At 31.0% G+C, this 27,803-nt stretch overlaps 2 protein-coding genes and 1 non-coding gene across 3 annotated transcripts; 1 reads left to right on the top strand and 2 right to left on the bottom strand.

Annotated features, from left to right (window-relative positions):
• Positions 1-16,802: 16,802 nt before the first annotated feature.
• Positions 16,803-18,562, bottom strand: LOC112419328 (uncharacterized). Its single transcript, XM_024776907.1, has 3 exons — positions 18,322-18,562; positions 17,609-18,143; positions 16,803-17,511 (listed from the first exon to the last, which is right to left on the bottom strand). Exons 1-3 carry the CDS (start codon positions 18,560-18,562, stop codon positions 16,803-16,805), a joined length of 1,485 nt encoding a protein of 494 aa, XP_024632675.1.
• A 1,645-nt stretch (positions 18,563-20,207) lies between these two features.
• On the bottom strand, positions 20,208-20,281 carry TRNAN-GUU (transfer RNA asparagine (anticodon GUU)). The gene has a single exon. It is a non-coding gene; the product is annotated as a tRNA-Asn (tRNA).
• Positions 20,282-24,812: 4,531 nt separating this feature from the next.
• Positions 24,813-25,814, top strand: LOC11409534 (heavy metal-associated isoprenylated plant protein 47). Its single transcript, XM_003594300.4, has 3 exons — positions 24,813-24,967; positions 25,110-25,188; positions 25,431-25,814. The coding sequence occupies exons 1-3, from the start codon at positions 24,962-24,964 to the stop codon at positions 25,577-25,579; spliced, it is 234 nt and encodes a 77-aa protein (XP_003594348.1). The 5' UTR covers positions 24,813-24,961; the 3' UTR covers positions 25,580-25,814.
• The last annotated feature ends 1,989 nt before the right edge of the window (positions 25,815-27,803 follow it).

Here is a 27,803-nt window from a genome sequence, read left to right as displayed (position 1 = left end):
CATCACCCGACCGATTCCTATTTCGTGCGTAATTTTTCCCCTAACAAACATAATTAAGCAAAACAATATCATTAATCAACCAAATTAAATTTTTCATATGTGTTCTCTATGCAATCAATGATATTCGTAAGTCTTGAGCCGAAATAAACTTTCCCTAATATCATTAAAAGATTTTTACAAAGCAAGCATTTAACTTGAGTCCCTTCGAACTATATCCACCAAATATAGAGAACATGGTTTCCACGTCGAGTTTTATTTAGTTGAATCGAATGTGTCAATTTGAATTGATTGACGAACAGTGACATTCAACATTGTCCAACTTTCTTGTGTCTTTGTGGTTGAGACGACAGTTAATTTAGTCAAGTTGATCCTTCAAACTAGATAATGTAACATCAATATGGACCCTAAACATATTGGATTTTCTGCTATTGTAGTAAATTGTAGTTAGCTAAGTGTTCATATCTACTAGATAAGTGTTCATGATTATGTGGTGTGGTGCGGTATGCAAGTTAACCAAACACACTAGTTTATAGAAGTCCTATGCGACGTGGAGCACAAAAATTGTCGATTCAATATGGACCAAAGAAAAATCTTGTATTTAACTTGTTCAAATTATATACTCTAAAACGTGTCACATCCACAAAGCACAGGTTTTTAGACAATTTATGCATGTATCCGATGATATAATCTGAATCAGGCCTCGTTGTCATTTCAGATAATAAAATCCAAAAACACCCTAATTATTGATGGTGGCTTGCTCAGAAAGGTTGATTGGTTTCATGCATTTTTTACCCGATTGGACACGCTGACCACATTTTCAAAGTGTCATTAATCGCCCTTACAATCGATCTTTGTCTTTTGTTTATAAATAACCACTTGTTCTTCATAATTTTTTTTTCATTCCAACTCACATTTTATCTTTTTCATTCTTATTTTTGTTTAGGGGCGGTTATGATGGTTTCACTGTTGCCCATTCATACTATCCCCAAAACTGATTTGTAGTATTTGTTTGGATAGTACGAGGGTCAATGGAGACCTTTATATCAGTAGTTATGAGGTTAGTATGATTGGCCAAAGTGGATTGTTCAACACCAACTTATATTTCTTACCATTTTTTATCTAGGATTATTCAGATCAATTTCCACCTTATCCTACTCCATCATCTTGTATTCCTAACTTCTTCAGAGTGTGCACGAGAGGGATGACAAACCTTCTTCCTTTATGTAGTAATCATGATTCTTGGAGTATGCTCCATCATCTTATTTTCACGGAGTTCCCATTCTGTCTGATTTTTTAGTCATCAAATAAATTTGTAGTAGTTATATGTAGTTGTTATAACGGGACACGAGAATAATAACAATAATAGTAAAAGACATAATAAAAAGGACACAAGATTTAACCTGGTATGTGCTGGCTAATCCACGGACAGAGCCACCGAAAAGATTTCCACAATAATAAATGATTACAAATAATCTTTTACTTATAAATGTTAACATGTCTCGCTATACTTAACCTAATTTTAACCTAATTTTCCTCCGTCTCGCTATACTTAATCTAATTTTAACCTAATTTTTCCCTCCACACTTTTGCATTTAATGTTTATCTAAAGTAAAATAAATTTATGTTCCTAATTAGATGCAATTTTTTTGAAAAGGAAACCGTTAACCCGTCTTGCTATACTTAACCTAATCTCTTACTTATCCTCCTTATTTATTAATTTTGTTAGGTCTGCAGCAATTTAACCTAATTTGTTCTCGCTCATTTGCTTTATTAGGTTTGCAATTATTTAACCTAATAAATTCTATCTAAAAAAATTCATCGCACCAATTTCATTCCTATCCTCTTGCCTTTTTTTTAAGGAAATATTTTCTACACTTATTTGATGCTGCACGTTTGTTCTAAAAACTATGAGCATATCAATGATCACGTTGCCTTCTATTTTATATTTATACTCTTTTTTTTTTGACAATTCTTATTTAAAGAAATATTTTGTACACTTATTTAATACTAAAAAAATGGATCGCACCAATTTCATTCCTATCCTCTTGTTTTTTTTTTTTTACAATATTTTGTACACAATACTAGAAAAATTCATTGCACTAATTTCATGCCTTTTTTTTGACAATATTTTGTACACTTTTTTTTTGAATCAATTTCATGCCTTTATTTCATTCCTATCATGTTGCCATTTTTTTTGACAATATTTTATACACTTATTTAATATGTTTACGAACAGAATACCTTAATTTCCATGCAAACTCGACTACCCTAATTTCCATGTAAACTTGGTTATATATACTAAGCCCTAAACGTGTTTCTCTAAAAAAATAAAAAAAAACATAAACTGTGTAAAAATTTCACACACAACACAAAAATAATATATTTTGATATTTAGAGCTTTGCAAATGGAAAGACGTGACCTTACAACTTATTTTTTTTCACCGCTACCAATTATATATTTCATTTTATTATTCGTATGTCAATCCCTTTACAATAAACCCGAGCGGAGCACAGGTCAAAAATCTAGTAAATGTTAACCCGTCTCGCTATACTTAACCTATTATGTTACGTTACGGTACCAAGGACAATGTCATGGAAATATTATGTTATGGTACAATACAACGTCTATGCTTCTTAATATTATGAAATATTGTATGACAATCATGACATTCATCTAAACTATTTTGTTACCTATTACCGTCAAATATTACCTTCGATATGACCTACTAACTATTGGTGCAAGAAATACTAACACACAAGACTTTTATTTATATGACCAAGTCTTTCCATATTTCTTCATATTCTCCGATGTGGAATATTTTTCCAACACTAATTCAGGACATATTTCAACAGTAGTAATTATAGGATTTTATTCGATGTATGTCATTCTCTTTATTCAATGATTATGTTAATGTAATGTATTATGAAAATGCGCTCAATTTATAAACCGTGTTTAATTAGTAAATTTTATTGTTAATTTTAAATCATGTTATTTTAATAAATTTTGTTAAAATAAATTGAACTGAATCTGCACAAAAGTAGATAAAATACATTTCAGATTATATAATCCGAACATCGTAAAACGAGAAATTTAAAAGTCGCGTGAGAAAAGCGGAGGATGAGAAAAGAAGTTAGAGTGTTTGGAAGTTGGGCCGGGCCTACATGTTTGGGGCACTTTCTAACTTCATTTGGGCTAATACTGCAGGACCAAGCCTAATAGAGGCTTGCTATCTACACCCAAATTTCTTCCCTCCCCTTGCGCATTTCTCTCAATTACTCTGGTAAAATAAAAATAAAAAATACTCTTACTCCCCCTTCTTAGGTTTTGTTATGTTCTTTTAGTTGTTTATAAAAATTATTTTAGGTGTGGAACTTGATAACTAAATCAATCTATATCACAAAAGTGGTCGAATGCGGGGCAACTTGATAACTAAATGACTTGACATGAGTGGTTGATATTCGAGATTTTTAAGCTTTAGATGAAGGTTTAATCCTAAACCATAGTATGAAAAAAACCTGTTAGAAAATATCATTGCTTTAATAGATCTCAATGATCTTGTAACATTAGATTTGCATTCGGGGTATGGAAATAGTACCTCATTTACTAAAACAAAATGAAAGTTGTTGTTGCCATTTTCTTTTTTGTTCTTTAACACGTGAAAAATATCAAAATGCTCTCAGCGCGGTAGTTAATTGTCATTCGTTCTCAATGACTGTTAACTACTGCTCGCTAAATGAGCCAACAACAATTAAATGTCGTTGGGTTCCGGCTTTCACCAAAATAGCAACAACACCTCCACATTTCTCCAAAACACAAATCAACCTCTTTTCATTTGCTTAACATGCCATTGACTTCAGACAATAGAAACCAATAGATTATATTTTATAACTTTATTTGTGTTATGACAATTATAATACATAAACACAATTAAGAAAGCCAAACATGTCATTGTCCCTGAGGATGTTGTATTATTATGTGGTTGAATTTTAGTCAATTCATGGAAGTTTATATAAATATTGGCATTAAAGTGTTTTACTTAGTGTAAGAATTTACTAGTCTCTTTGAGAAAACTCAAAAGAATGGAGAAAACATGTTTTGTATTCTACCTAACGAGCATGAGCTATGCAGATTCTCACATTGAGTTTCTTCATATAAGATGAGTAATGACGAAAGAGAATGTGTTTCAATATATTATTTTGAGTTTCATCCTACTTCATCATTGAATTTAAAGAAATTGGATGATATGTTTCTTTGAGGGAGATTGAAGTTTGTTTTTTGTGTTTCAAAAGTAATGAGAGTAATGGGAGTTGTTGTCTCTATAAAATAAGAACGCAACGATCGTTAACTGTCGTTGATTCATTTAACGAGCGAGCAGTTAACTGTTGTTGAGAGCGAAAGACAGTTAACTGCTGCTGAAGACATTTTAGTATTTTCAAGATGTTAAAGAGCCATTTTTTTAACTTAGATGAGCAAAAGCCAAACTAAATAAAATAAGACATTTTCTTGAGAGTTGTGGACCTCAGACAAAATTTTGAGGTAAGAAAACCTAACCCAATAGCAAACCTGAATTACAAACTTTGTAGAACTCATGAGAATTAGATTGCCATTTGAAGAATCGATATGAGGAAAAAAAACGCCTATATATTTTTGAATACACATGTTCATTGTCCATCCATGTTAGATAAATTGCACACATTCTTTGGATGACAATTCAAATAAAACCTATATTATTTTGCATTTATGAAATATGCATGTAAAAGTTTGGGGTTGGGTGTCTCAACTAGTTTGAGTTAAGAGTTTAGTATTTGGAAGTTAATGTTTAAGTTCTGACAAAAAGAAAAACTTACGTAACAATTAATATACGACATTAAAAAATAATAATAATATAAAAGTATATGATGTCTATGATATTAGCCTCAATTATCTTTTAGATGAACTTTTATGAAGTTGGACTATAGTCAGCCATGTAGCTTATTATTACCTTTGAGAAATAAAATGGTTTAAATGGATTAGTGGTCCCATGTAACTTCCTCATCTAGCCCTTGACGTGTGTTTGATTGATAGGTGGGGAGAAGTGAGTTTGATAGAATTGATTAAAAGTAATTTTGATTAAAAGTGATTTGTGTTTGAATACAATTAAATTAAAGTGAGTTGAATTATAAATTTATTTATGAAAATCAATTCTTACAAACCCTAATTTTAAGTATAATCAATTCTGAAAGCAAAATCAATTTCATTCGACAACAACCAAATATATCAGAATCAATTCAATATCTCCCAAATCAATTATGATCTCTAAAGTGGAACCAAATACACATTTGTTTTTCACCATAATTTTAAGAAACTCTAATGTGTAGTGTGGTATTTGGTTTATCGTGATTTGTGTGTTTTTCAAACACATACTAACCAGGTTTATCATGACCACCACCATACAAAGAAATATAAAGTTTTTCATGCTTTTCATATTCCTGGATTGTGGGGACCAAGGTTAGGATTCCATTCACAGCTATGCAAATTGTTTTCTCTCGAATACACTTATAGAATATGTATAGTTTGTTTTAGAAATGTGAGTTGGATAAAGTTGCTTTCATTTTTTAATTCAGAAAACTAGTTTTCTTAGAATCAAGACTAAAAACAAAGCATTTGTCCCATCTTACTGAAGTTCCTATCTCTTAAATATTAAAAAGGTACGTTAAGGGATGTATTCGATTAGAATTCTAAGAGATTTTAAAAGATTTTTTAATTATGAAAAAGTCTCGTGACATTCAATCAAGACTCTTTGCAATTTAAAAAAAGTTTTGTGGTATTCAATCAAGACTCTTTGTCATTTTAAAAAAGTCTTTTGAGATATTCAATCAAAACTTTTCATCACTTAAAAAAAGTCTCATGATATTCAAAATCATTCAAATTTCAAAGGATTGTTTAATAAATTGAATTTTGTGGGATTTTTTAGTGAAATTTTAACAAGAAAAAGTCTTTCATAAAAACACGAGATTTCTTAAGATTGTTTTTCTTTTAAAAGTTTACTATCTCTTTCTTATCCCTTCTCTCTCTCTCTCTCTCTCTCTCATAAAAATAAGAATCTATATTTAGAATATTACGATAGAGAGTGTGTTATAATAATTTCTTTTTAATGAATTCTTAAAATTCATAAAATCTTTTGAAATCTTACAAATCCATAAAATCTTATGATGTAAATCCATTGAAATCCAAATTGAAAATCATGAAAGTCATTAAAATCCTACAAAATCTTTTAAAATATTTGAAACTTTTTTAAGCAAAAATTGTCCTTTAAAATCCTAATCTAATACAAGCTCATGTGTACGCACGGTCTCACCATTAGGTGCAGTGGCGGAGCTTGAGTTTCTTTTTTCGGATGTCAAACTTTATGAAATATATATTTAGCTGTTTTAAATTATTGTTGAAATTATTAACTGGTCTAGTGGTCAGGTATTGCTTCAATCTAGTGTGGGGGTGTAGGTTTGATTCCCCCTCAGGAACGCTTTTTTTTTTAATAAAATTAATAATATAATGTAATAGAAATATAAAGAGGAGGTGAATAGGACTTGAACATGCGACACCAATAGAAAATCGTACTGCCTACCCTATGTGATAGAGGGAAACTTGTGTAATTTATATGCCAGATGCCATGACACCTGTGGGTTTTAGAGAAGATCTGCCATTGATTAGGTGTATTGTACACAACCTTACTCTCTTTATCATATAAGAGGCTGTTTTCAGATCTTGAGCTCGTGACCTTTCAATTACATGATAACAACTTTATCACTTACTCGACCAAACAAGAAATAAACAAACAGACACCTAAAAAAGAAGGAAAATAATCTACATAGTTAGTTTAAACCATTGATATATACTGCACAAATTTTCTATCAATTAGTTAATCGTTTTGATGGTGATGGAATATGAGCTTCATGATAACATTTGTCCATATTCACTCCAGCTACATTATATGAAAGGAACCGACCCTAGCAACAAAAGCAACTGCTACTCTGGCCTTGTCTTATTGACCGGCTTTGGCCTAGTCTGAAGATCGTACTAAACCATTGACCCTTAATGTGACATATTACAGTCTTGTACTCTTGTAGATATATTAACAACATTGTACTTACTAATGGACTTACTAATATTAATATAGTTAATTAAAGCTTAAAGCTTGCACATAATTTGGTTCATGGTTTGATCATTGACCAATGCATATAGAAAATGATACGTATCTCAACTACTTAAATAGATCTCAATTACTTTAAATTGTTAGTCTACGCACTTACGTGAAGGGATGCAGTTGTTTAAATAAAACTCAAAACTTACGAAAGTGTATAAATATAGAGCATTATAAATAAATTTTTGAAGTTTCTACAAAGTTTCAACATGGGGTCGGTCCACATGGTAAATGATTTGTCACCTTCAGAAGTTCAATATCTGATTTTTGCGAATGAAGAAAACACAGTTGGGAGGAGAGAACCTCCACGTGCCGAACAAATTCTTGATGAAGATGAGATTATTCACTGCTAAACGGGTGTAGATAATTCGTTCGTGTAATAATATGCTAATTGAAATAAAGTAAAAGGATTTTGACAGATAGCCATTCCCCATTTCACATGTAGAAAGATAAAAAAATGTGTAAGAGAAAATTGAAAAGAAAATGTGTTTTGGTGGTGGGGGTGAGAAAAGGGGGGTCATCTTTTGTAATGGAAGAAAATCCAAAAAGTCTATCTGTAAAACTTAGGCAGCTTTGGCTTTATTTGATGGAACTTCAAAAAAAGTCTTGGCTGCCGTCTTTAACAATTGGAACCTTTTTCCTTTTCTCATCTTCTTTCATGGATTTTCTCTTGTCTTTCCCTTCACTTCTGTCTTCTTCAACACTACCTTAAATATATATCCTCTAAAAGGTTCTATTTCCTCCAAAACCAAGGAAAACTCATTAGAAGCTCTTTGAAGTCATATACATGAAAAGTCAATTTTTGATATTAACAAAATGAAGCAGTATTCACATGTATCTTGATGATGCAGATTCTGGTTAAGCTTAAGCTTCTTGGAGGGGATTGCAATGATTGATGTATTCTAAATTAGTGATTCGCTTGCCTGGCTCCCTGAATGCCATCTGAGAAGCTTGTCAAAACGATTGGCAACCTTTCCATTTGGCATGAAGGGAGCCATGCAGGCTGCTTAATCTAACATGCTCATAAATTTTTCACTTTCAATCCCCTACATACATGTTTTTTTTTTTTTTTTTTTTATCATAATTATGATACTATATCTTTTCATCATATATATATGTTTTTATGATTATTCTTTATTTCTATTTCTGTATATCTCACATGTCAGCAGTCTCATATAAGAATCTTATGAAGGTTTCACAATCACATACAAAGTTCAAAAATTCCTTTTATCTTTCTGTGTATACCTTAGTTTTCATGGTATTTCATTTCAGGAATCATCAATTTCTATGTTAGGTAAAGATTTCCTTTCACCATTTGAAATGTTTCCATGTCGTGTATGTACATAACACTTTTATTTAGGGAAAGTCTAAAGAACTTAATTAAGTGATTAGCATAAGGTGCTTTTAAAGTCCAAGAGACAAGTTAAATTATTTTTGTATAAACCGTAAATTGTTTTCATAAACTATCCTAATAAATTTATTAAAATAAGTCATAACAACTTAAGAATTTTTTTAAAACTATTTCCATAAGCGCCGTCTAATATTCACACAAGTGTCTACATTGGTAGATAAAATTTTCAGTAAATTGTTTATCAGTCAACTCAATTTCACTCTAATTCGATCTTGCTCTGTCGAGGAGCATGTAACCTGCAGGTCCGTGTTTAATTGAAATGGAGTGGGAAGACAAATGTGCATTAATGCAGTCCATAGGGGGCTGGCTAGTGATTAGTGAAGGGAAACTGAATGGTGATTTTGAAAGAGTTCAAATACTGCAAATACTATCCATAATAAAGTGAGTGAATTATATGGTTGTGAAACGTTGCCTGCATACCCTAGTACTGTCCTTTGAACTTGGCACTGTACATCCTCAAATTGTGCTATGTGTTAAGCATGTAACTATTCTTGATCTTAATTTACTTATTTTCTGTCTTGTTATGTCTTAAGCATGGCCTTAATCTCACCTCATGGTTTAAGGAATTCAATGATTAATATAGTACATGGTGATTTCAGTATGAGAAAATGTCACATATGGATTGAAACTCTAGAAACAATTAATTCTCCTTCTCGTAAGTAGAAACCCGTACTTGTTTTAATATAAGCGAGACAGTGACTTAAAAAGCAAGAAATAGACATTAGTGTCTCAAAATCAATTTATATTTATTATTTTCTTTTGTTTTTGTCGAACAATTAGGTCACTGTCTAAATCGTAAAAAAGCGGAGGACCTTAAACTTCTACTCAAAGATAACAATGTCCGTAGTCGTTAAGGTTTTAAGCAATTTTCAAACATTTGCTTATCTATGTAATGTAGACCAGATAATTCTCCATCCTAATGAATATCTATATCATGAAATGTGTTACACTAAATATAAATATATCTCTCGGCTAAGATTCAAACTTTGATTCATCTATTGTGAAAATTCAGCTCTTCCCGATAAACCAACACATGTTGATTGATGGATGTCTCTTTATCACTTTTGTACTGTTTTCGGGAAATAATTTGTATACAAGGCTCCAAATTATATAGTATTTTAAGGCTTTATTTTATTAGAATAGCTGATAAGTTAGTTTGTAACAGAAGAGCTCGTAGAAGAAAGGTTATAAGCAGGCATATAATATCTCTTGGAATTGGATTTGGAAGGTGCAAATTCTCGCTAACGTCTAATCTTTTCTATGGAAAGTTTCTCAGTTATTATAATTACGGACACTCTCTTGGAGATGGGACAGTGAAGGTAAAACTCGTCTCCACGCCGTCTCATTGCCATGCCTATATATGAGTAATAAGCCTTGCTCGAATAATAGCTTTAGCAAAAAGAATGACATCATCCGCGAAAAAGAGGTACGGGTGCAGACAACAAATATATATAAGTACAAATAATTTACTTCTACCGAAATTTAATTCATTCAGTTGAACTTAATTTTTTTTTTTTTTGAAAGAGGGTTGAACTTAATTATTATCTCAATTCATACAAGATAAATTTTTTGATGGAAAATGTTTACAAAAATATTACGTTGTTCCAATCCAAACCAATCCAAATAAAAATTGATTAAAAAAATCACATAACACTACAATTGAATAGATATTTTTGAATCCTTTTGTGCGTAAACCGCTCAAATCGAATTTCAAATTACTTTTTTAAAACAGAATCAAACCAAACGAAGTACATAATATTAATTTTTTCTTAAGACAAAAGAAATATGATAACAAAAAAATTGATGAGACCATGATAAGCACAAGGTGTGCATATGAAGGAATCAAAATAAAGAGTCAAAGTACAAAGAAAAATAAACATCATGAAAAGAAAATAAAAGCCAACAAACAACATTATCCGATAGAACCGCTTGGTCAGACTTTTTTTCGGTCTAAAAGCTACTTTAAAACAAAATTAAAATAAAACTCTTTAAGGAAAAAATTAAAGCTGTTTGGTTTCTTTATTAATTTTTTAGTTCTAAAGTTATTTTTAAGTTAAAAGTTGTTTGACAAAATATTGTACAAAACTTTAAATTTATTATTTTTTTTTTGTGGTGTCCGGGGTTCGAACCCGCGACCTTGTATATTATACATTGTCTATATCAACTGAGCTAAGCTAGAGAATATTTTGTTTTTTCTTTTCCAATTATACTGTATAACAAATTTTGTTATAAGAATATCATATTTTTGGTGTCATTTAAAAACATAAGAATTTATATTATATGGTATTATATTTGTTACATTGTTGGTGTCATTGAAAAAAATATGTTTAGTTTTTTTAATAAGAAAAAGATATGCATAGTTTGTTACAATATAAATGTGTAAAATATATATAAGTATAATTTTTTTAGGCATCTATACTTGTACTTTTAATTAAAATTTAAATTTTATAAAAATAATAATTGTACGCATTACGCAACACTAAAAAAATTATACGCATTAGCGTAACAAAAAAAAACAGACATACAGACATAAAATATTACTCTAAACGCTAATGTGTGTGTGTATATTTGTGAGGTTAAAGAAAGAGAATAAAAATAAAAATATTTGGTGTCATTCAATGACAACATGAATGAAAATATTTGTGAGGTTTTGATAAATAAACGATATTAAAATTAAAGATATAAGTGATAAAAAGATAATAAAATTCCTTCAAAAATAGATAATAAAATTAAATTGATTCTCCTTTAAAAAAAATTATATGGACCGGTTAAAAAAAAAGGAAGAAAAAACCAAATTAAAAAAAATATTAAAAAATAAAAGAAATGGTTGCCTGCGTGAATTGAAGAGAGGTGCTTGTGAAATAAATTACGGAGAAGTAGTTTTTTGAAGTAACATTCAACAACTTTTGGTTAAAGCTCATTCCATTCAATTTTATGAATTCTAAAAAAAGTATTTTTTTCCGAAGGTACTTTATGATATTGTGTTTGACCTAACTTCTCCTTAAAAATGTAGAGAAGCTGAAAAAAAACCGGGTCAAACGGTACTAAGCAATACAAAGAGATGAATTACTCCACCAGGCATGGAAATCAAAAGGCAAACTAGGCATGAGCACCTTAACCTACCATCATGAATTAAGTTTCACCCTATCAACAATCAGGGAGATAGACGACTCCTTATTTTGAAAAATCCGGATATTCCTCTCCTTTCAAATAATGCAAATGGTCACCATCCAAATTATTTGAAAGCAAGTGTGAATATCTTTTCTGAGCAGATGGTCACCAACAAATTGTGAAGCAAGCATACCAAAATTTGAAGAAAGATCAATAGAGATTCTTAGTCAATGCATAATGAAGTACCAAACATTGCGATAAAAATTACAGTCTAAAAACAAATGGTTAACTTCTCATTAATGCAACCACTCGAGCATAAGAGAGAACCTGGTTGAAGAATTCCACGACGAGACAAACTATTCTTAGTCGGGATTCTTTTGCTCAGCAACTATCACGCTAAGAGAGACACTTTTATAGATAGTGATTTGTTCCAGATGATGTCTTTTGTAGAAGATTGAGGTTATTGATCATTAAAAGTCAACAATTTGTAAACTCCTTTTACTGAATAACCTTGAACTAGATCCAACTTCCAAATCAAGTATCCTCAACAAAGTTTTGCAAAATAATATTATACAACAAAGTCACTATGAACTTATCTCAGTTGGTAAGAACATTGAATTTTATATACAGGGGACGAAGTTCGATCCTCGGACACCCGACTTATTCGCCTAAATTTTTTGAATTTCTAGCCACTAGACTACTTGACAAAAAAAAAGAGTAGCACTTGAGGACCAATTCCTCCTTCCACACAAAAAACCTCCTTCTGTATCTTCACCCACTTCCTCCCAAACCCCCACCTAACCGCCTCATTTTCTCCATTAAAACATTAAGGTCTACAAAATTAACATATATCTTAATAATTTTTTATTTAATTATTACTCCCTCCATTCCTTTTCTTTTGATATTTTAGAGCTTAAACTTTATTCCAAAACTTTTGATGTTTTAGAATTTTTAATACTTTTTATCCAATTTTACCCTTGTGGAAAAACACACTTTAATAATTAAATAAGTTGAGACTATTGACTTATCACAATTGAATTAAAAAATGGGTTAAAAAATTCACAAAGAATACAACCGCCGAGGAGTACTACTTCAACTACCCATGCACTATTTAAAACTCACCATCACTCCATATACATGCATGGAACTATAAAAGACAACATGGATAAAATTACTCCATATTCATTCCCATTTTAAATCAGCCATGGAAGCAACTCAAAAAGAAACCTATGCAACAGAGAGAGAAAAATTGTTGGAGATGGTAGTTGAGGATTCACTTGAAGGGAAAGTTGATTATGAGTTTGATACTGCAGACACAGCGGGGTCCAAACTGCACCCACAAGCAGTGGAGATGGTAGTTGAAGATTTAGTGGAAGAGGCAGTTGAAGAACCACCTCAAGGGCAAATAGTGTTGGATATTGATCTAAATCTTCTTGCTGATATTGGATTTGATTTAAACAAGTTTGCTGATGATGAAAATCTAACTCCCAAAGAAGAAGCAGCAAGAGATTGTTTGAAAATATATCTTCCCCGTTGTTATACCCTGATTTTGGACCTAAAAATACTCATTCAAAATTATTTTCTACCACCAATATTTGTCAATTTACTGTTGTTTTACTCTGAATCTTTACTTTGTTTCATCTGCATATTTTACTGTCTCCGTCTCGGACTATTTTCAATCATGATTTTGTCTTTGATTTTCTTGCACATAAAACCATCCAAAGTGTGTTTCTTGCATTTTATTTCAAAGCATTTGCAAAAAAATCATACAAAAGGGTATTTTGGTCATTTCCTGCATTGGAGTCCATTTTAGTCCCTGTAACTGTCTCTGAGTCTTTTAACTTGTCTGTACAAATCATTGTTGAATCTCTGTTTAAAATCATTTCAAAATTGCATCTGAGTCAGGTTGAGTCATTTTAGTCCCTAGGGGCATTTTGGTCTTTTCCTGTCAAAATTTCGACAGAGAGGTATTTTGTAATTGGTTCATTTTAGTCCTTTTGTTGATTTTATTTTTGGTTTCACTTTACGTTTTTTCCAAATTACCAATTTTAGTCCAATTTTATTTTTAATTGCATTTTAGTCCCTGAACAGTTTCTAAAATTGCATTTCAGTCCCAAACATTTTAAAAATTGCATTTTAGTCCATTTTCTTAATTACAGTCCAGTCCTTCAATTTTTCTTTTTTGCAGAGAGGTCCCTAAGTCCAATTTCAGTCCAAGTACAGGTGTCACCATTTCAGTGGTCCAAGAACACACTTGGCAGCTTATAAATAGTACATAGTGCCACAGATCCACACAATTCACGCCACCTCAACAAACAGAATCACAATTTCTCTCTCCATTCAGTTAGATCAAAAACTCAGAAACTATCAGGAACATGAAGAACATTCATAAACCCTAGAATTCCAGAATCACAATTCATCAACAATTTCAACTAAATTCGTTCAGTTCTCAGCGATTCTTCAAAGAATCATCATCATTGAACCGGATTCTCTGCAATTCAAGGCGCGAATTCGCCATTGGCAAACTCAAGCACCGATCACAGAGAATCAGTGAAGAGGAAGAGGAAAAGAAGAAGAATTTGAACCGGTGAAGAAGAAGAAGGAATCGAACCAGCCAGAACACCGATTTATTTTCGGATTCAAGAACGAAATCAACGAAACAGAATCAAATCGAGGTTTTCCGAAGATTTTCGTTCGAAATCTCCGATTAAATCACAGGTAACACTTGAATCTTCATTTTCCTTTCTCAAGAACAATAACAAGAATGAATCAATGTAGATCTTCAAAGTTTCAAAGAGTTTCTTTCAAAAAAACTGAAAACCTAAAAATACTTTCAAAACCGTAGCAAAATCTTTAGATCTACATTGATTCAAGCTTTATTTGTGAAAACCAGTGTTAGAATCATGTTTAGGATGAAGAAACGAAGAGTTTGTTGTAAAATTTTTGAAGTTCTGGTGAGATTAGAGGTTGCCGGAAACTGGAGATCTCGCCGGAGAAGATGAAGATTCCGGCGGACCTATGAAGGTTCCGGCCAGATCTTCTTCTTCTCCGGCCGTTCATTCATGAATTCGGCGGAGGAAGTTAGAGAGAGATGAGAGAAGTGAGAAGTTAGAGAGAGAAAGAACATAGCAAAATGAATAAACCGGTGTAAGCTTGTTTATATAGACCACTAGACCGGACCGGTTCAAGACCGGTCCAATCCCTTGCAATCCTGAGCGTTGGATCTAGGGTTTCCCTCCTTGGATCAATCCAACGCTCCCTGTGCATCCAGACCTTAGGTTTTGGGCTTGGGTCTCCTTCTGCGCAGATTCCTTTGTTTCTTGTTAGTTTCTTGCTATTTGCACCTTGCTGTCTTGCTATTTGAACCTCTGCTTGTTCAATTTTTCTCTTAAAAATTCTAAAAAAATTCCTATGTGTTCTTTAATTCATTTTTGGTATTTCTTGTGGTGCTTTTACATATTGAAAAACTAATAAAAAATGTATGTGATAGTTCTTGATGTTTTTCACTTTTTAATTGAATTTCTTGTGAATTTCTTGTCACATTGTGTTCATGGTATCTTGGTGCATGATATGAGTGATTAATATGCAATTTCATGTTGAATATGCTACTGTTGTGTGATTGTTTTACTGTTTTTTGATGTGATTTGCTTGTTCCTTGTATTGCAAGTAGTGTGTTTCTCTTTACATGTTGGTTATTGTCGACGTTTTTACCGTTTTATCTCATAATTCAATTGCTTACTTTTTCTTACCATTTGTGCCTTATTTCACTAACATTTCTATTTCATGTTTCATCCATTTCATAAGCATTCTACCACCTCCATCTCAATTTCCTGTAGTTTAGGCATTTTTACCCTTCAATTTCTATGTTAAAGTTGGCATGTAAATTTAGGTAGTTTCAAGTTCTCTTTTTTAATTTCTTGCAAGACCATAGAATGTAAACTAGGGCCAATGTAACGGACAATGGACTCTAATGATGTACACCGACACAAGCACCGACACGCACACACGTTGTATGTTGATTTACCGTCTTAGATGCATGCTTAGGGAACGCGATACTTAGAAAAAAATACATTTTCAAAAAACTAGCAAATTCCATCACTTGAAAATTTTTCCTAATAAACCTTGGAGTCAAAACTCCATTGAATTTTCCCTTTATTTTCTTAAGCAAAACTCAAATGAACTCTAATTTCAACTTAGACTTTTTTTAATAATTGAACCAACCATTCACCATTTTCTTCTCTCATGCCTTTACGGCTTCTTTCCCTTCTTCAAAACCCATTTTCAAAAACTTAAAATCAATTGAAACTCACAAAATATTTTTGAGAGAGAACTACATGGAATTTTGATCCCTTAAAAGGGTATGTAGGCAAGAGGTCAAAACCTCTCCAAGTCCAATAAAATAAAATCTCAAACATTTCCTCCCTCCATTCTTAAACTAAATAAACTTTCTTTTCAATAAATAAGCATAAAAATAAAGCGTAGACATAAAGCTAGGAAAGCGGTTCCTATAGAATACTATAGTCGTTACGAGTGCCTAACACCTTCCCGTAACGAAAACGACCCCCGAACTTAGAGTTTCTAAGGGTTTTATCAATTTTACCCTTCCCAAGAAAAAATAGAGAATATCAAAGATTGAAAGGTTCAAGCCTAATTAATGACTTAATACCCCAAAATCGTGATAACACCCGTTTCTACTAAATCCCATTGCAATCTATGTTCCCTTTACTACCCAAAAGTGCATGAAATACATGTAGGAATGAAGTCAATTTTTATTTTCCTTGTCTTTTATGCTTTCAGTTTTAATTTTGGATTGTTGGAGATAAACATTATTGAAAAATTCTAATGAAAATGGTTGAATTTAATTATGTGTTGCATTTTTATGTTCCATTTTTTTTTTTGGGTTAGAAGCATATAAGTGCTCATGTTCCATATGTGTGAGTACTTGATTCACACGTTCATGATATTCATATTATCCCACAAAATAAATTTTTAAATTGAAGAGACAACAATTGCTGGAATTAAAATGAAAAGAAGTACACAAAGTGAAATTATTTGCTCAAGGACCTAAGATGCAACAATTGTCTTTCTTGGAACAAAATCTAGTTTAAGAAATTGAGAACCTCTTGCACCAAATTAGAATCACAACTGACATTTGTTGGTAGTTGTCCTTGTCTTTCCAACACCTTCTTTTTGATGTGTGAAATTCTAAACCTGTTTGATCCTTTTGCTTTCATGATCTCATCCATGCACATTTGTAAAGTCAAGAATATATGATTTGACTTAATCGGTGAAAATTCATCAAACGACATCTCCACGGCATTAACAAGTTCATCAATAGTTTGAGATACCTTTTTTTGTTGTAAGGACTGAATAGCACGAAAAAATCCTAGATCAAGAACATTTAATTCAGGCGAATTCGGAGGCTGACACATTAAACGGATATCAAATCCATTTTTCTTAGCAGCTTCACAAAATTCTTCATCATCGATATCAATATGTGTCCTAGCGTTGTCTTGTTGAATAAAAATCAGATTTCCAATATCTTCAATCGGACATTTGTCCATGACAGAGGGTAATACTTTGTTTATATAAAATGATCTTATAATAGCTCTAGTGACTGAAAGGATTGGTTTAGTCTCCATTGTACCAGCCACTCTATTAACACTAGTCCTTTTAGCAGGCTCTCTTATGACAAAAGGAAAGACGCCAATTTTTCCATCGAATGTTACATTTCTATGTGAATCAAATCTTGGGCGAGCTACGGCAGCCAAAAACATGACCTTTGGGAGAAAATTTTTGCTAACACAACTACGTATCGGATCATCTTCATCTTGCAACAAGTAATAGTTCTCATTTTTTTTTTGTCATAGAGAACCACTTCTCATCAATATGAATAATGTTGTACATTCCCACAAAAGTTGGATTGTTTGGTATGCTATTGGCATCAATCATTTTAATGCAAAATTGTAATCTTGCTCTTTTGTTTTCTTCCTTCAAGAAAGGCTTTATAGCATTTGAATGCTTCCGTATTTTCCCGAACTTTATTAGCCAAAATAACGTAGTCTTTTTGACATCTAAGGCATATGCTAAAGATTCAATCGTTGTCCTTTTATGCAAAGGCACATCACGAATTTTTTCCAAATCAATTTCTACTCTCTTTCGACCACCTCTTGACATTTTGTGGGATACATCAACATGAGCACCACAATCTTTTGCTCGTTTCCAAATGCGTTGAACGGATAATATAGGAACCGAAATATGTGATGACACCTCTCGTGTTGCATTTCTGCCCAACTTCCCATCAACACTCTTTTTCAATAACATCTCATATATGTCTCTTCTTGTATCGTTGGACATGTTTTTTCCTCTCTTATTGATAGTAACCACTTGTGGTAGTGGCAGGTCCTCATTGGCTTCCTCATGATTATCAATAGCATCACCTAAAAGAAAAATAATGAATTTGGATATATAACAACACATGCAATAGGTTTTCAATTTTGATATAAGGAAATAATATTATAAAAATTTATGATACAAGTAAATAACGTGAAGATGGTAGTAGTAATAAGATAGAGATTGGTGCAAGAAAAATAAAATAAAAACTGAAATTGTAGATACCATCAATTGAGTTTTCTTGTTCCACATCCCACTGGTTATTAAGAAAGTCTTCAAACTCTTCATCCGACTGTGTATATTCTTCTTCAGTTGGATCACTAGATAGAAATAGAGGAACATCATCTTCATTAAGAGGTGGTTCATTCAAGTCTAGTGAATTTGGAGAATTTGCCTCATAGTTGAAAAAAGGAAAATTTAAATCTATTGCAACTAACGGAACATTTATGTCAATATTTGCATCCATAACTGAAATGTCAACATATGAAGTTCAATTTTATAAGCATATTTGAGGGATTTGAAATTTTGGATTCTAAAAATGAGCGGAAAAATTTAAAAACCTCAAAAGTATAAAGTATAAGGTGGGAAAAAAAATGGAAGGAAATACTGGAAAGAAAAAAAAAACAATTGCACAACTCCCACGTTGGATTTAAGGTGTTTGTGATAAGTTTGAGAAAATTGGAAGTTTAAATAATAAATGCAGTTTGTGTGGTGAGTTTCAATAATTAAGGAGATTAGAATTTTGAGAAAAAAAAATCATGGAGTAAAGTAAGGGTATTTTAGTATAAACCATACAATTATTCCTATAATTTAATGATTCCTTAATATTTGTGCAATCACCTAAAACATCAAAAGAAAAGGAATGGAGGGAGTATATATAATTTGTTTTTGAGGGGAGTTTATTATATGCTATTTGTTGGTTGTCAGATTTTGGTTTTTCAACATTACCTTTGAATTTAATGTAATTTTTTCGGGTAAGGATACTTAATAAAAAGTTTAAAGTAAAAATTTGATATTAAAAGTTATTTATTTAACACATAGAAATATTAAAAAGTAACCTTTTTAAAATAAAATTTATCATTTATTTTCTTTTTCAAATATTTAACAACACTTGTTAGCTAGACTTTTTTTTACTATTCATATGTTTCACCAATTCATGCATACTTTTAGTGTTTAGTCACGAAATACAGATGCAATTGAGATAAGCATGCTTCTTAAACATGGATGTGGTTGATATGGTAATGGTTTATTTTTAGGGGATGGTCATGGCTTTTTTTTTTATTAGAAAAGGTCAAGGTGTTTTTTTAGGGGTGGTCATGGTTGTTATTAAGTCACTTACATTGACATAAATAATGAATTACTAATTAAAATAAAATATTTATATTATTTACTAGTATTTATATTTGTTTGTGTAAAAAGCTGAACCAAGTCAAACCACATATAATTCGATCCGATTTTCTTTGAGTCTTCCAAAACAAATCGAACTACACATTGATATTTATTTCTTTTTGTGAATAATCCAAAACTGAACTACACATTATTTTTATTTTTAGATTGGATGACTTTCTACTCAAAATGATCTAAATCACACTGCAAACATTCATAAAAATACCAAAATATTCTCACAAGAAAGATTTTTTTACCATATTCATTGAATTACCGATATATCTAATATATCAAAAAACATAAGTTATTTAATAAACAAAACAAATATCCAACTTTAAAGTGAGCAACTATACCATTTTCTTTAAATAAATGTGAAATTTAAACCTTTCTCGTTGGAATAATGGAGGAGTAGATAATTGATTCAACAACAACCACCCAACTAGGGGCCATACAATTATTTGATTGATCTGTTACACATAAAAGTGAGTTAGTTGAAACTTTAGGACTCACTTGGAAATTTGAATGAAACAGCTATGTTTGGAAATTTGAATGAAACTGCAGTGTTCTCATTACATTACATCTAATATTTAAGGAGAGGTAATTAAAGTTAGGTACCTTTTGATAAGAGTCTCCTCAAAACAATATTAAAATTGCTAAAAAAAAAAAAGTAACTATTGCGATCTAAATTATTCTCATTATCAAGCGAACTTAAAAAAATATGAACTCGCTAGAAGGAGGGGTTGAACCTCCGACCTTGTGGTTAACAGCCACACGCTCTAACCAACTGAGCTATTCCAGCTTCTTGTTGGATAAAGCGAACATATTTTATTTATTACTTGTATAATGATTTTATTATTACACCTTATCAAATATTGAGGTAGAAAGAATGTTGACGTGGGTTAAGTTGGGGATAGTGAATAATTCTTGAGTGGACACAATGATTTGGACCCTCTATTTGGTTACATACACAAAAAAGTGAACATGATATAATCATTATTTCTTCTACCTTTTTCCTTTTTATGCGTGTGTGACCAAATAGAGGATTCAAATCCTTGTATTCACCCAAAAGTTTCTCGGGGATAGTAACAAGTCGTGTTTTATTTGTTTATTTTTCTCATTAATTTTGAAATTGTTTCAATTTTTTTCATGTTTCAAAAGTTCATATGAACATAGGAAAGCTAAGTATACAAAAGGCCCATGTCAATTCTCTCAAAAAAAAAAAAAAAGGAACATGTCAAAGGATTAAATATAAAAATATTATATAAAAAATGGTGTATTCCATTTTCTTGAAAGTTTAAATTTTATTATTTTCAAAAACAAGCTTTTTTATATTTTAATTCTTTAGAAAGTTTTATGGGACATATTCTAGTAAAAACCCAAAAGAGAAATAGAAACTAATGTGTTCATCCGAGGATAGTTAAATTGACGGGGATATTGCAACATGCAAGGATCATAGTTTAAATCGTGATTTTTCACTTATTCACTTTAAAAGTGAAATTATAGTTATTGACAAAAAAATTAATGTTTAATAGAAAACAATGTCATAATTTTATAATTAAATGAAAAAAATTCTAAGTAAAAACACATGCATCACTTCCATTTTTTTTTTTATGCTTAATTTCAATTTTGATCCCCTTATTTTTTGTAAATTTAGTCTCCCAATTTTGATTAGTTAGCATTTAAGCTTAATTGTATTTTTTTTTAGTCTCCCATATTAACATATCACATCAACAAATATTTCACCATTTCACCATTTTTTTTAGGTTTACTTGTAATTTTGGTCCCTTTATTTTCATAGTTTTAGTCCTTCTATCATATTTTTGAACTAAAAATTTGACGATATGATATGTTTTAAAAGACAAGGTACATCATTTAGGCTATGTTTGAATATTATAAAATGAACGGAGTGGAAAGGAATGAAAGGGAATGGAGCGGAACGAAATGGAATAGAGAGTCCATTCTATTGTTTGGATATTTTACAATGGAACGGAACAAAATACCACTCCATCGTTTGGAAATTGAACGAAATGGAATGAATTACAACTTTTTATTTCCTTTTTTACCCTTATTTACAAAACACTTTCATATATATACTAAACACAAACCTATACTGCCCTCGTGAGCTTAGCTCAGTTGGTTTGGACAATGCATAAAATATGTAAGATCCGGAGTTTAAACTTCAAACCCCGGCCACCACAAAAAAAAACACAAACCTATACTGTATCAGAATTAAATAAAAGAGAAAACAAATGAAACTATAATTTTTTTTTTTTACGAAAATTAATGTGTGCTGCATACTACAAATAACACAGATGATGCAAAGGTTTTTATAATAATTGTCGAAAGCAAAAAAATCACAGCGCATATGCGTGATGGATAGAATATGGCACAAAGAAACATAGGGACATAATGGTATTTATAATAGTTAAAAAATAAAATAAAATGGATTCCATCGCATTCCTCCCAAATTGGGGGTAACAAAAGTGAGAGTACGTGGTGGAATAGGATGAAATCTATTCCACTCCATACCATTCCATTCCATCCTTTTATTACTTATCCAAACAATGGAACATAAGTTCACTCCATTCCATCCCATTCCATCAATCCAAACATAGTCTTAATGATGGAAAATTATTAATGTCATGAAATTGTAAGAAAAATCTTAGCAAAATTACGCACTTAGTCCCTTAACTTTATTTTAGTTAACACTTTCGTCCTTTATATTTTTTTTTGTCACGATTTAGTCCTTTATGTTATAAAATAACAATATAGTTATCCTTTTTTATGAAAAAAATAATCAAAAACTCCAAATAAAAAATCATCAAACTCATAGGCAAACGCAAATCTTCATCATACAAGCCTAGAAAATTAAATTTCTTTGAAAAAAATCTCATAAAAAATGATAAGATATTGTCATTTTATAACATAAATGACTAAATCGTGACAAAAAAAAAGATAAAAGACGAAAGTGTTACCTAAAATAAAGTTAAGGGACTAATTGTGTAATTTTGCCAAAAATCTTTTAAAAGTTTTATTTAAACATTCTTTTAAAAAAAAAGTTTTATATGTCATATCTTCGTAGTTTAGATGTAATATTTCATGGATAGATTAAAATTGTTAAATTTTTAAATAAGAAGATGAATTTCACAAAATGATAATAGTAGGAGTGTAGCTAGGAAGTTGCAATGAAGTAGTTTTTTTTTTAAGTCAAATAGTCTTATCTTATGTCATTTTTCAATAATAATAATATCTTGCAAAATAGTAAAATTACTATGTGAAAGATAATCAAACACTCCAAAACTGACTTATAAGTCATTATGTAGGCTGGCTCCAAAAAATAATCTACCGTAGAGTTTTGACAAAAAAGAGATTTTAGAGAGAGACAATCTTTCATAATGGACCCAAAATTAGATGAATCAATCATATGCTTATTAAAAGTCTATCGCCTCCCATGTGACATTTCACAATCCATGACCTTTTTTTTTTTTGACGGAACACAATCCATGACCTTGTTAACTAAAACAAATGGTTATTTTGTTTTTTAGGGAAGAAAGACTTTGATAGTTTGGAGTTTGATTAAAAAATAAATAAGCTTTCAACAAGATCTGTGTTAAGCTTTTTCAAAAAAAAGAAAAAGGATAAAAAACAAGAATTGTGTTAACTAGGATTGAAATTCAGATTATTGATCCCAAACAATTTATTTTTTATTGTAGTTCATTAATGAATTGTATCAAATCTGGTAATTACTTGTGGCAAGCTTATCTTCTTGGCATCATTAGAATTTAAAAGTCATAGAAATAAACAAAACCCCATTTTTTTGGGAGAATTGATGGCTCATTTGAGCTGTTTAGATATCCACACCATTTCATAATAGAATTTGACATCTCATTTATTCCTTCATACTACAACTACGGAACATTAAAGAGAACCTAATTGAAGAACTCCACGTCTAATTAAGTTATATTTTGTCCGAGCCTATTTATCAGTGGTGTCCATGCAAAAAGTGACACTTTAATTAAGAGACACTAATTTGTTGCAAATGATCTCCGTGAAAGGTGCTTGGACTTGATGATCATCATGGATCAACAAATTGTAAATTCCTTTAACAGAATAACCTTGACCTGGATCAATTTTTCAAGACCAGGTATCCAAAATTGATTCCTGCAAAACAATATTGTCTAACAAAGAACAACGTTCCACAACCAGCTCCTCTTCCCAAGAGAAAAGTCTCCTCCTCCATCTCCAACCTCTGTCGTCAACCCCCCACCCCAATCTCCTTGTCTCAGCAACAATTATACTAGAGTCAACAAACAAATCAAACATACAACTAATATTTAACACATAATGAACCCCCTTCCAGCCAAGGATCGTTTCAAAAAGAGAAACTTTCACCATTACCTACGTGACACACCAAATTAGCCGCAAACCAACCTGCCTCAGGCACGCCTACTCCCTTTTTAACATCACAAATGTTCTTACCCCATATTTTGCTGCTAAGACTTTATGTCATAACCCACCCTAATCAACAAGTAATCTCCAACACCATTTTTCCAGCAATACAATATAAAATTAGATAAGAGACTAAAATCTCATATTTAGAAATGGAAGGGTAAAAATCATGTTTCTGTGAAAATAAGAGATGATAATGCAATTAACAATAAATTGATTGAAGATTAAGTAAACAAATTATCTTCCTAGAATTGGATGATTAAAAAAAATCAAGATATCACTATTTTACTTTTTGTTTTTGCTTTAACTCAACCGAGATAGAATTGAAAACCTTTTGCAGATTACTCAAAATTTTGTCTAAAATTAATTAAACCTCCTGGCTCAAATTTTATTCTTATATTTTTTGTAAATTCATAAAATCACCTAATAGTTTTTGCTTGACTTTCATATGTCAACCTTTTTATAATTAACAAAGTCCAAAAAAATTTCTTGCGCGTTACACAACTAAAATCTAAATGTGAATGGCTGAATGCGATCACATCACCGACCCCAACGTTAGTTGTCTCTTAAATGACATAAATACATCAACACATGTCTTCAGAAAATAACTTTCGAAAATAACTTCAGAAAATATACAATTCAGAAAATTCAATATTCTAGAAAGTAACTTTTTCTTTTAAACTTTCGCACCAGCTTTCGACCTATTAAAGGTGGACGACTAATCCGACTTATGCATAGAAGCATGCGCGCTAATCAAGCGTTGTTCCTTCTGAGAATCGAATCCGGTATTTCTCGGATACGTCTTTGAAAGGTGCTCCTTACCACCGGAGCCCAATTAACTTGGTTTTCTAGAAAGTAACTTTATGCTAGAAATTTATCGGTTATTTCTTTAAAATACGACCTTGATATTAATGACTTAGCGTGTTTGTTACATGCAAGACTTGACTTATGTTGCGTTTGTTCCCAAGTTTGATCACATATAAATTGGATAACACAAGTTAAGTTTCTCAAGAATTTCATCTCTGACAACATGAAGGTATAGATGCAATTGCATCACACTTGCTAAGTGCATTCCTTTGTTTTTTCTATTTATAATATGAATATGCGTCAATTTCATTGTTTGTGTATACTAAATTAGCTACTGATTTTTTTTTCTTTAAATGTGATTGTGTTTGCAGCAAAAGATTGTGATGAGGGTTCACATGAGATGTCAAAAGTGTCGCACCAAGGCACTCGAGGTTGTAGCTGGAGCAAACGGTTCGTGTCGAAAAATCTTTGTTGTCTTGATTTTCATTTTAAGAACTTTTATGAGGAAAAAAATGAAATTAACGAATGAAATTAGCGATGGAAAAATGAAATCAATCACTAAATTTATTGTAAAATTTTAAGACAATTTTTTTATATTTTTCTCTCTAAATTTTCTTCGCTAATTAACATTTTCTAACTAGTGTTGATCTGAGTTATTATGTTACTAAAGTTTTGTGGTTTGGTAAATGCAGGTGTGAATTTTGTGGGATTAGAGGGAGATGAGAAAGACAAGATAGTAGTTATTGGAGATGGTGTAGATGCTGTCACGTTGACAAAATGTTTGAGGAAAAAAGTTGGACAAACTGAAATTGTCAGCTTAGGAGAAGTTAAAGCCAGTTGAAAAACTCAAAGAAAACAAGAGAGCAAGATGTATTTTTCCTTTGTATTTTCCAATTTTTCTTCTTCTTTCAACTTTTGGATTGGTATGTAATGCAATGAAATGAAAATTTATAAAATAGAATGAGCATAGTTGAGTGAAATGAAACATAGATCAGACTCTTCTTTTAATAAATTATGGTGAAATTTTAATGAAAAATAGTATGAGATGGAATAATGTCATCATTTCCATTCTATTACATAATTTTTTAAAATATTCAAACAGTTGAATATCACATCATTTCATTATATGGTTTGATAGGAATTACATGATATTATAAGTGAATCATGCATATGGTGCTTCACACCTAAAGAACACATGTATCTTATGAAATTTTAACATTTATGAAATGAGAATAACCAAAGTTGAAAGAAGCAATTCTTATTTTTCCCTTCTTTAACTCTTTATTTTTTCTATCTTCTTCTTACTCCACATTTTCTGGAGAAAACATCATAAAATAATTCTCTTACTTTCTTGCCAAGCTTGCCTGCACCACTCCCCATTTGTTGATTATGGTCATTACATGATACCTTTTCAAAATTAATAATAATATTTTATTTTTGTTATAAAATTCTGATTTCATAAGTATAATTATTAAGGTTGATATAAATTTTGTTATATGTAAACATTGTATGGCGTCGTCCATAAGTCATAGTTTAATTGTCAAAAATATCGAAATTGCTAGGTCGGTTGCCATGATCGGGGTTCGAACTCCAACTCCTCCACTTATGTGTGTGAGTTTCCAATGGTTATTGTCGTTATTGTCATTTTGTCGGTCTAAAAATCATTAATTGTATGGATCTCAAAAAATTATTTTCATAAAAAGTATTTAAAAAAGTAGATAATTTTTTTTTAGAAGAAGTATTACCTCAATTATTATAAATTCAACCATGTGCCTGCAAATAAACCATATAGGTGTTATATTTTTTCTTTCTTTCTACCTACTAGTTATTAAAAATGATTTTTTTTTTTTTTAAAAACTATTCAAAACGCAAATATTTTATTAAAAATGATTTTTTTTAAAATGATTCTTTTCATAAACTCACACACACAAAGTGGACGTGGGGTTTGAACCCCAATCATAACGTACAACCTAACAATTTCGGCATTTTTCTCAGTTCAGCTAATACTTATGGACCTATGCATTGCATTTTAATGTCAAGTGTGAAACATTTCAAATGGCACATATCCAAATTAATATTATTATTTGGACACACATAAAATCAACAAAGTTAAACAAAAATAATTTAATCACTTGAAATCATTTAATTTTATTCTATTTCAATTTTTTAAAATTTTGTTTGTGTGCTCAAATACTTTTAGTTGGGATTGTGTCTCAGTAAGTATTCCTCCATTTCAATTAAAAATAGTAGATGGGGCTGTATCTATGGTGAGTCGTGAGACTAGATGGTCCACAAAAGACAACATTTAATTTTAATTATGATCATTAGATCTTGCATCACTGTAACATCTAACAATATGTCATCAACACCATATTAATTTTCCTTTTCTACTCACCTTGATTGTCTCTCCGAAACTGGCACAAAACAACTACCCCTACCTACCAGGAGGGGATGCAAGATGGTATCTGTAACACCCCGTTTTCCCAACGTGAAAATTTCATTTATTTAATCAGAGTAATTCACCTAAACGGAATGTCACATTCTTTTCTTAAAATCATAAACTGTATAAATAACTATTTATCCTTTAAAATTCAATAACTAAAAAGTCTTTAATACTTCGCAGCGGAAATTATTCAATAATCAAAACAGCCTTTGGCACTAAAGCCTCTTTACAATTATGTCAAAAAAATCCAATCTACAACCAAAGTCATAATTCTTCAAAAACAATACGTAAGGAATAGAAAGCAATAACAAAGTTCCCATCCCGTTACGTATCAGAGCACCTAAGACACTTGAGCCACCACTCCTACTAATCAGTAATACCTGCAAGTTACTCATACGAAGAGCAACATTTTCAAGCAGAAGGGGTGAGATTTCACAAAACAATAATATCAAGCATATAATTCAATAATTATATTTAACAACACAAATAACTTCATCTATTAGCAATAATACTTCTTAATGTATAATTCTTAATAATCCAACTAACCTCTAATTATCATTTACTTTATATTCATCACATTATAAATATCATCATATAACACATATTAACCAAATCGTAACAA

Source organism: Medicago truncatula, chromosome 2 (assembly GCF_003473485.1).
Source record: "Medicago truncatula cultivar Jemalong A17 chromosome 2, MtrunA17r5.0-ANR, whole genome shotgun sequence".
Lineage (NCBI taxonomy): Eukaryota > Viridiplantae > Streptophyta > Magnoliopsida > Fabales > Fabaceae > Medicago > Medicago truncatula.
Note: the sequence above shows the minus strand (reverse complement) of the source record. Positions and strands in the feature narration are given on the sequence as shown.

What these genes read in the sequence shown, in the direction of transcription:
- LOC112419328 (XM_024776907.1), bottom strand. Translation starts at nt 18,562, where the DNA reads ATGGATGCAAATATTGACATAAATGTTCCGTTAGTTGCAATAGATTTA. An exon ending in ACAAGAAAACTCAATTGATG is followed by an intron (nt 18,144 to 18,321) that starts GTATCTACAATT and finishes TTTTTCTTTTAG; the next exon opens with GTGATGCTATTGATAATCAT. An exon ending in AATCCAACTTTTGTGGGAAT is followed by an intron (nt 17,512 to 17,608) that starts GTACAACATTAT and finishes TCCGATACGTAG; the next exon opens with TTGTGTTAGCAAAAATTTTC.
- LOC11409534 (XM_003594300.4), top strand. An exon ending in GGTTGTAGCTGGAGCAAACG is followed by an intron (nt 25,189 to 25,430) that starts GTTCGTGTCGAA and finishes TGGTAAATGCAG; the next exon opens with GTGTGAATTTTGTGGGATTA.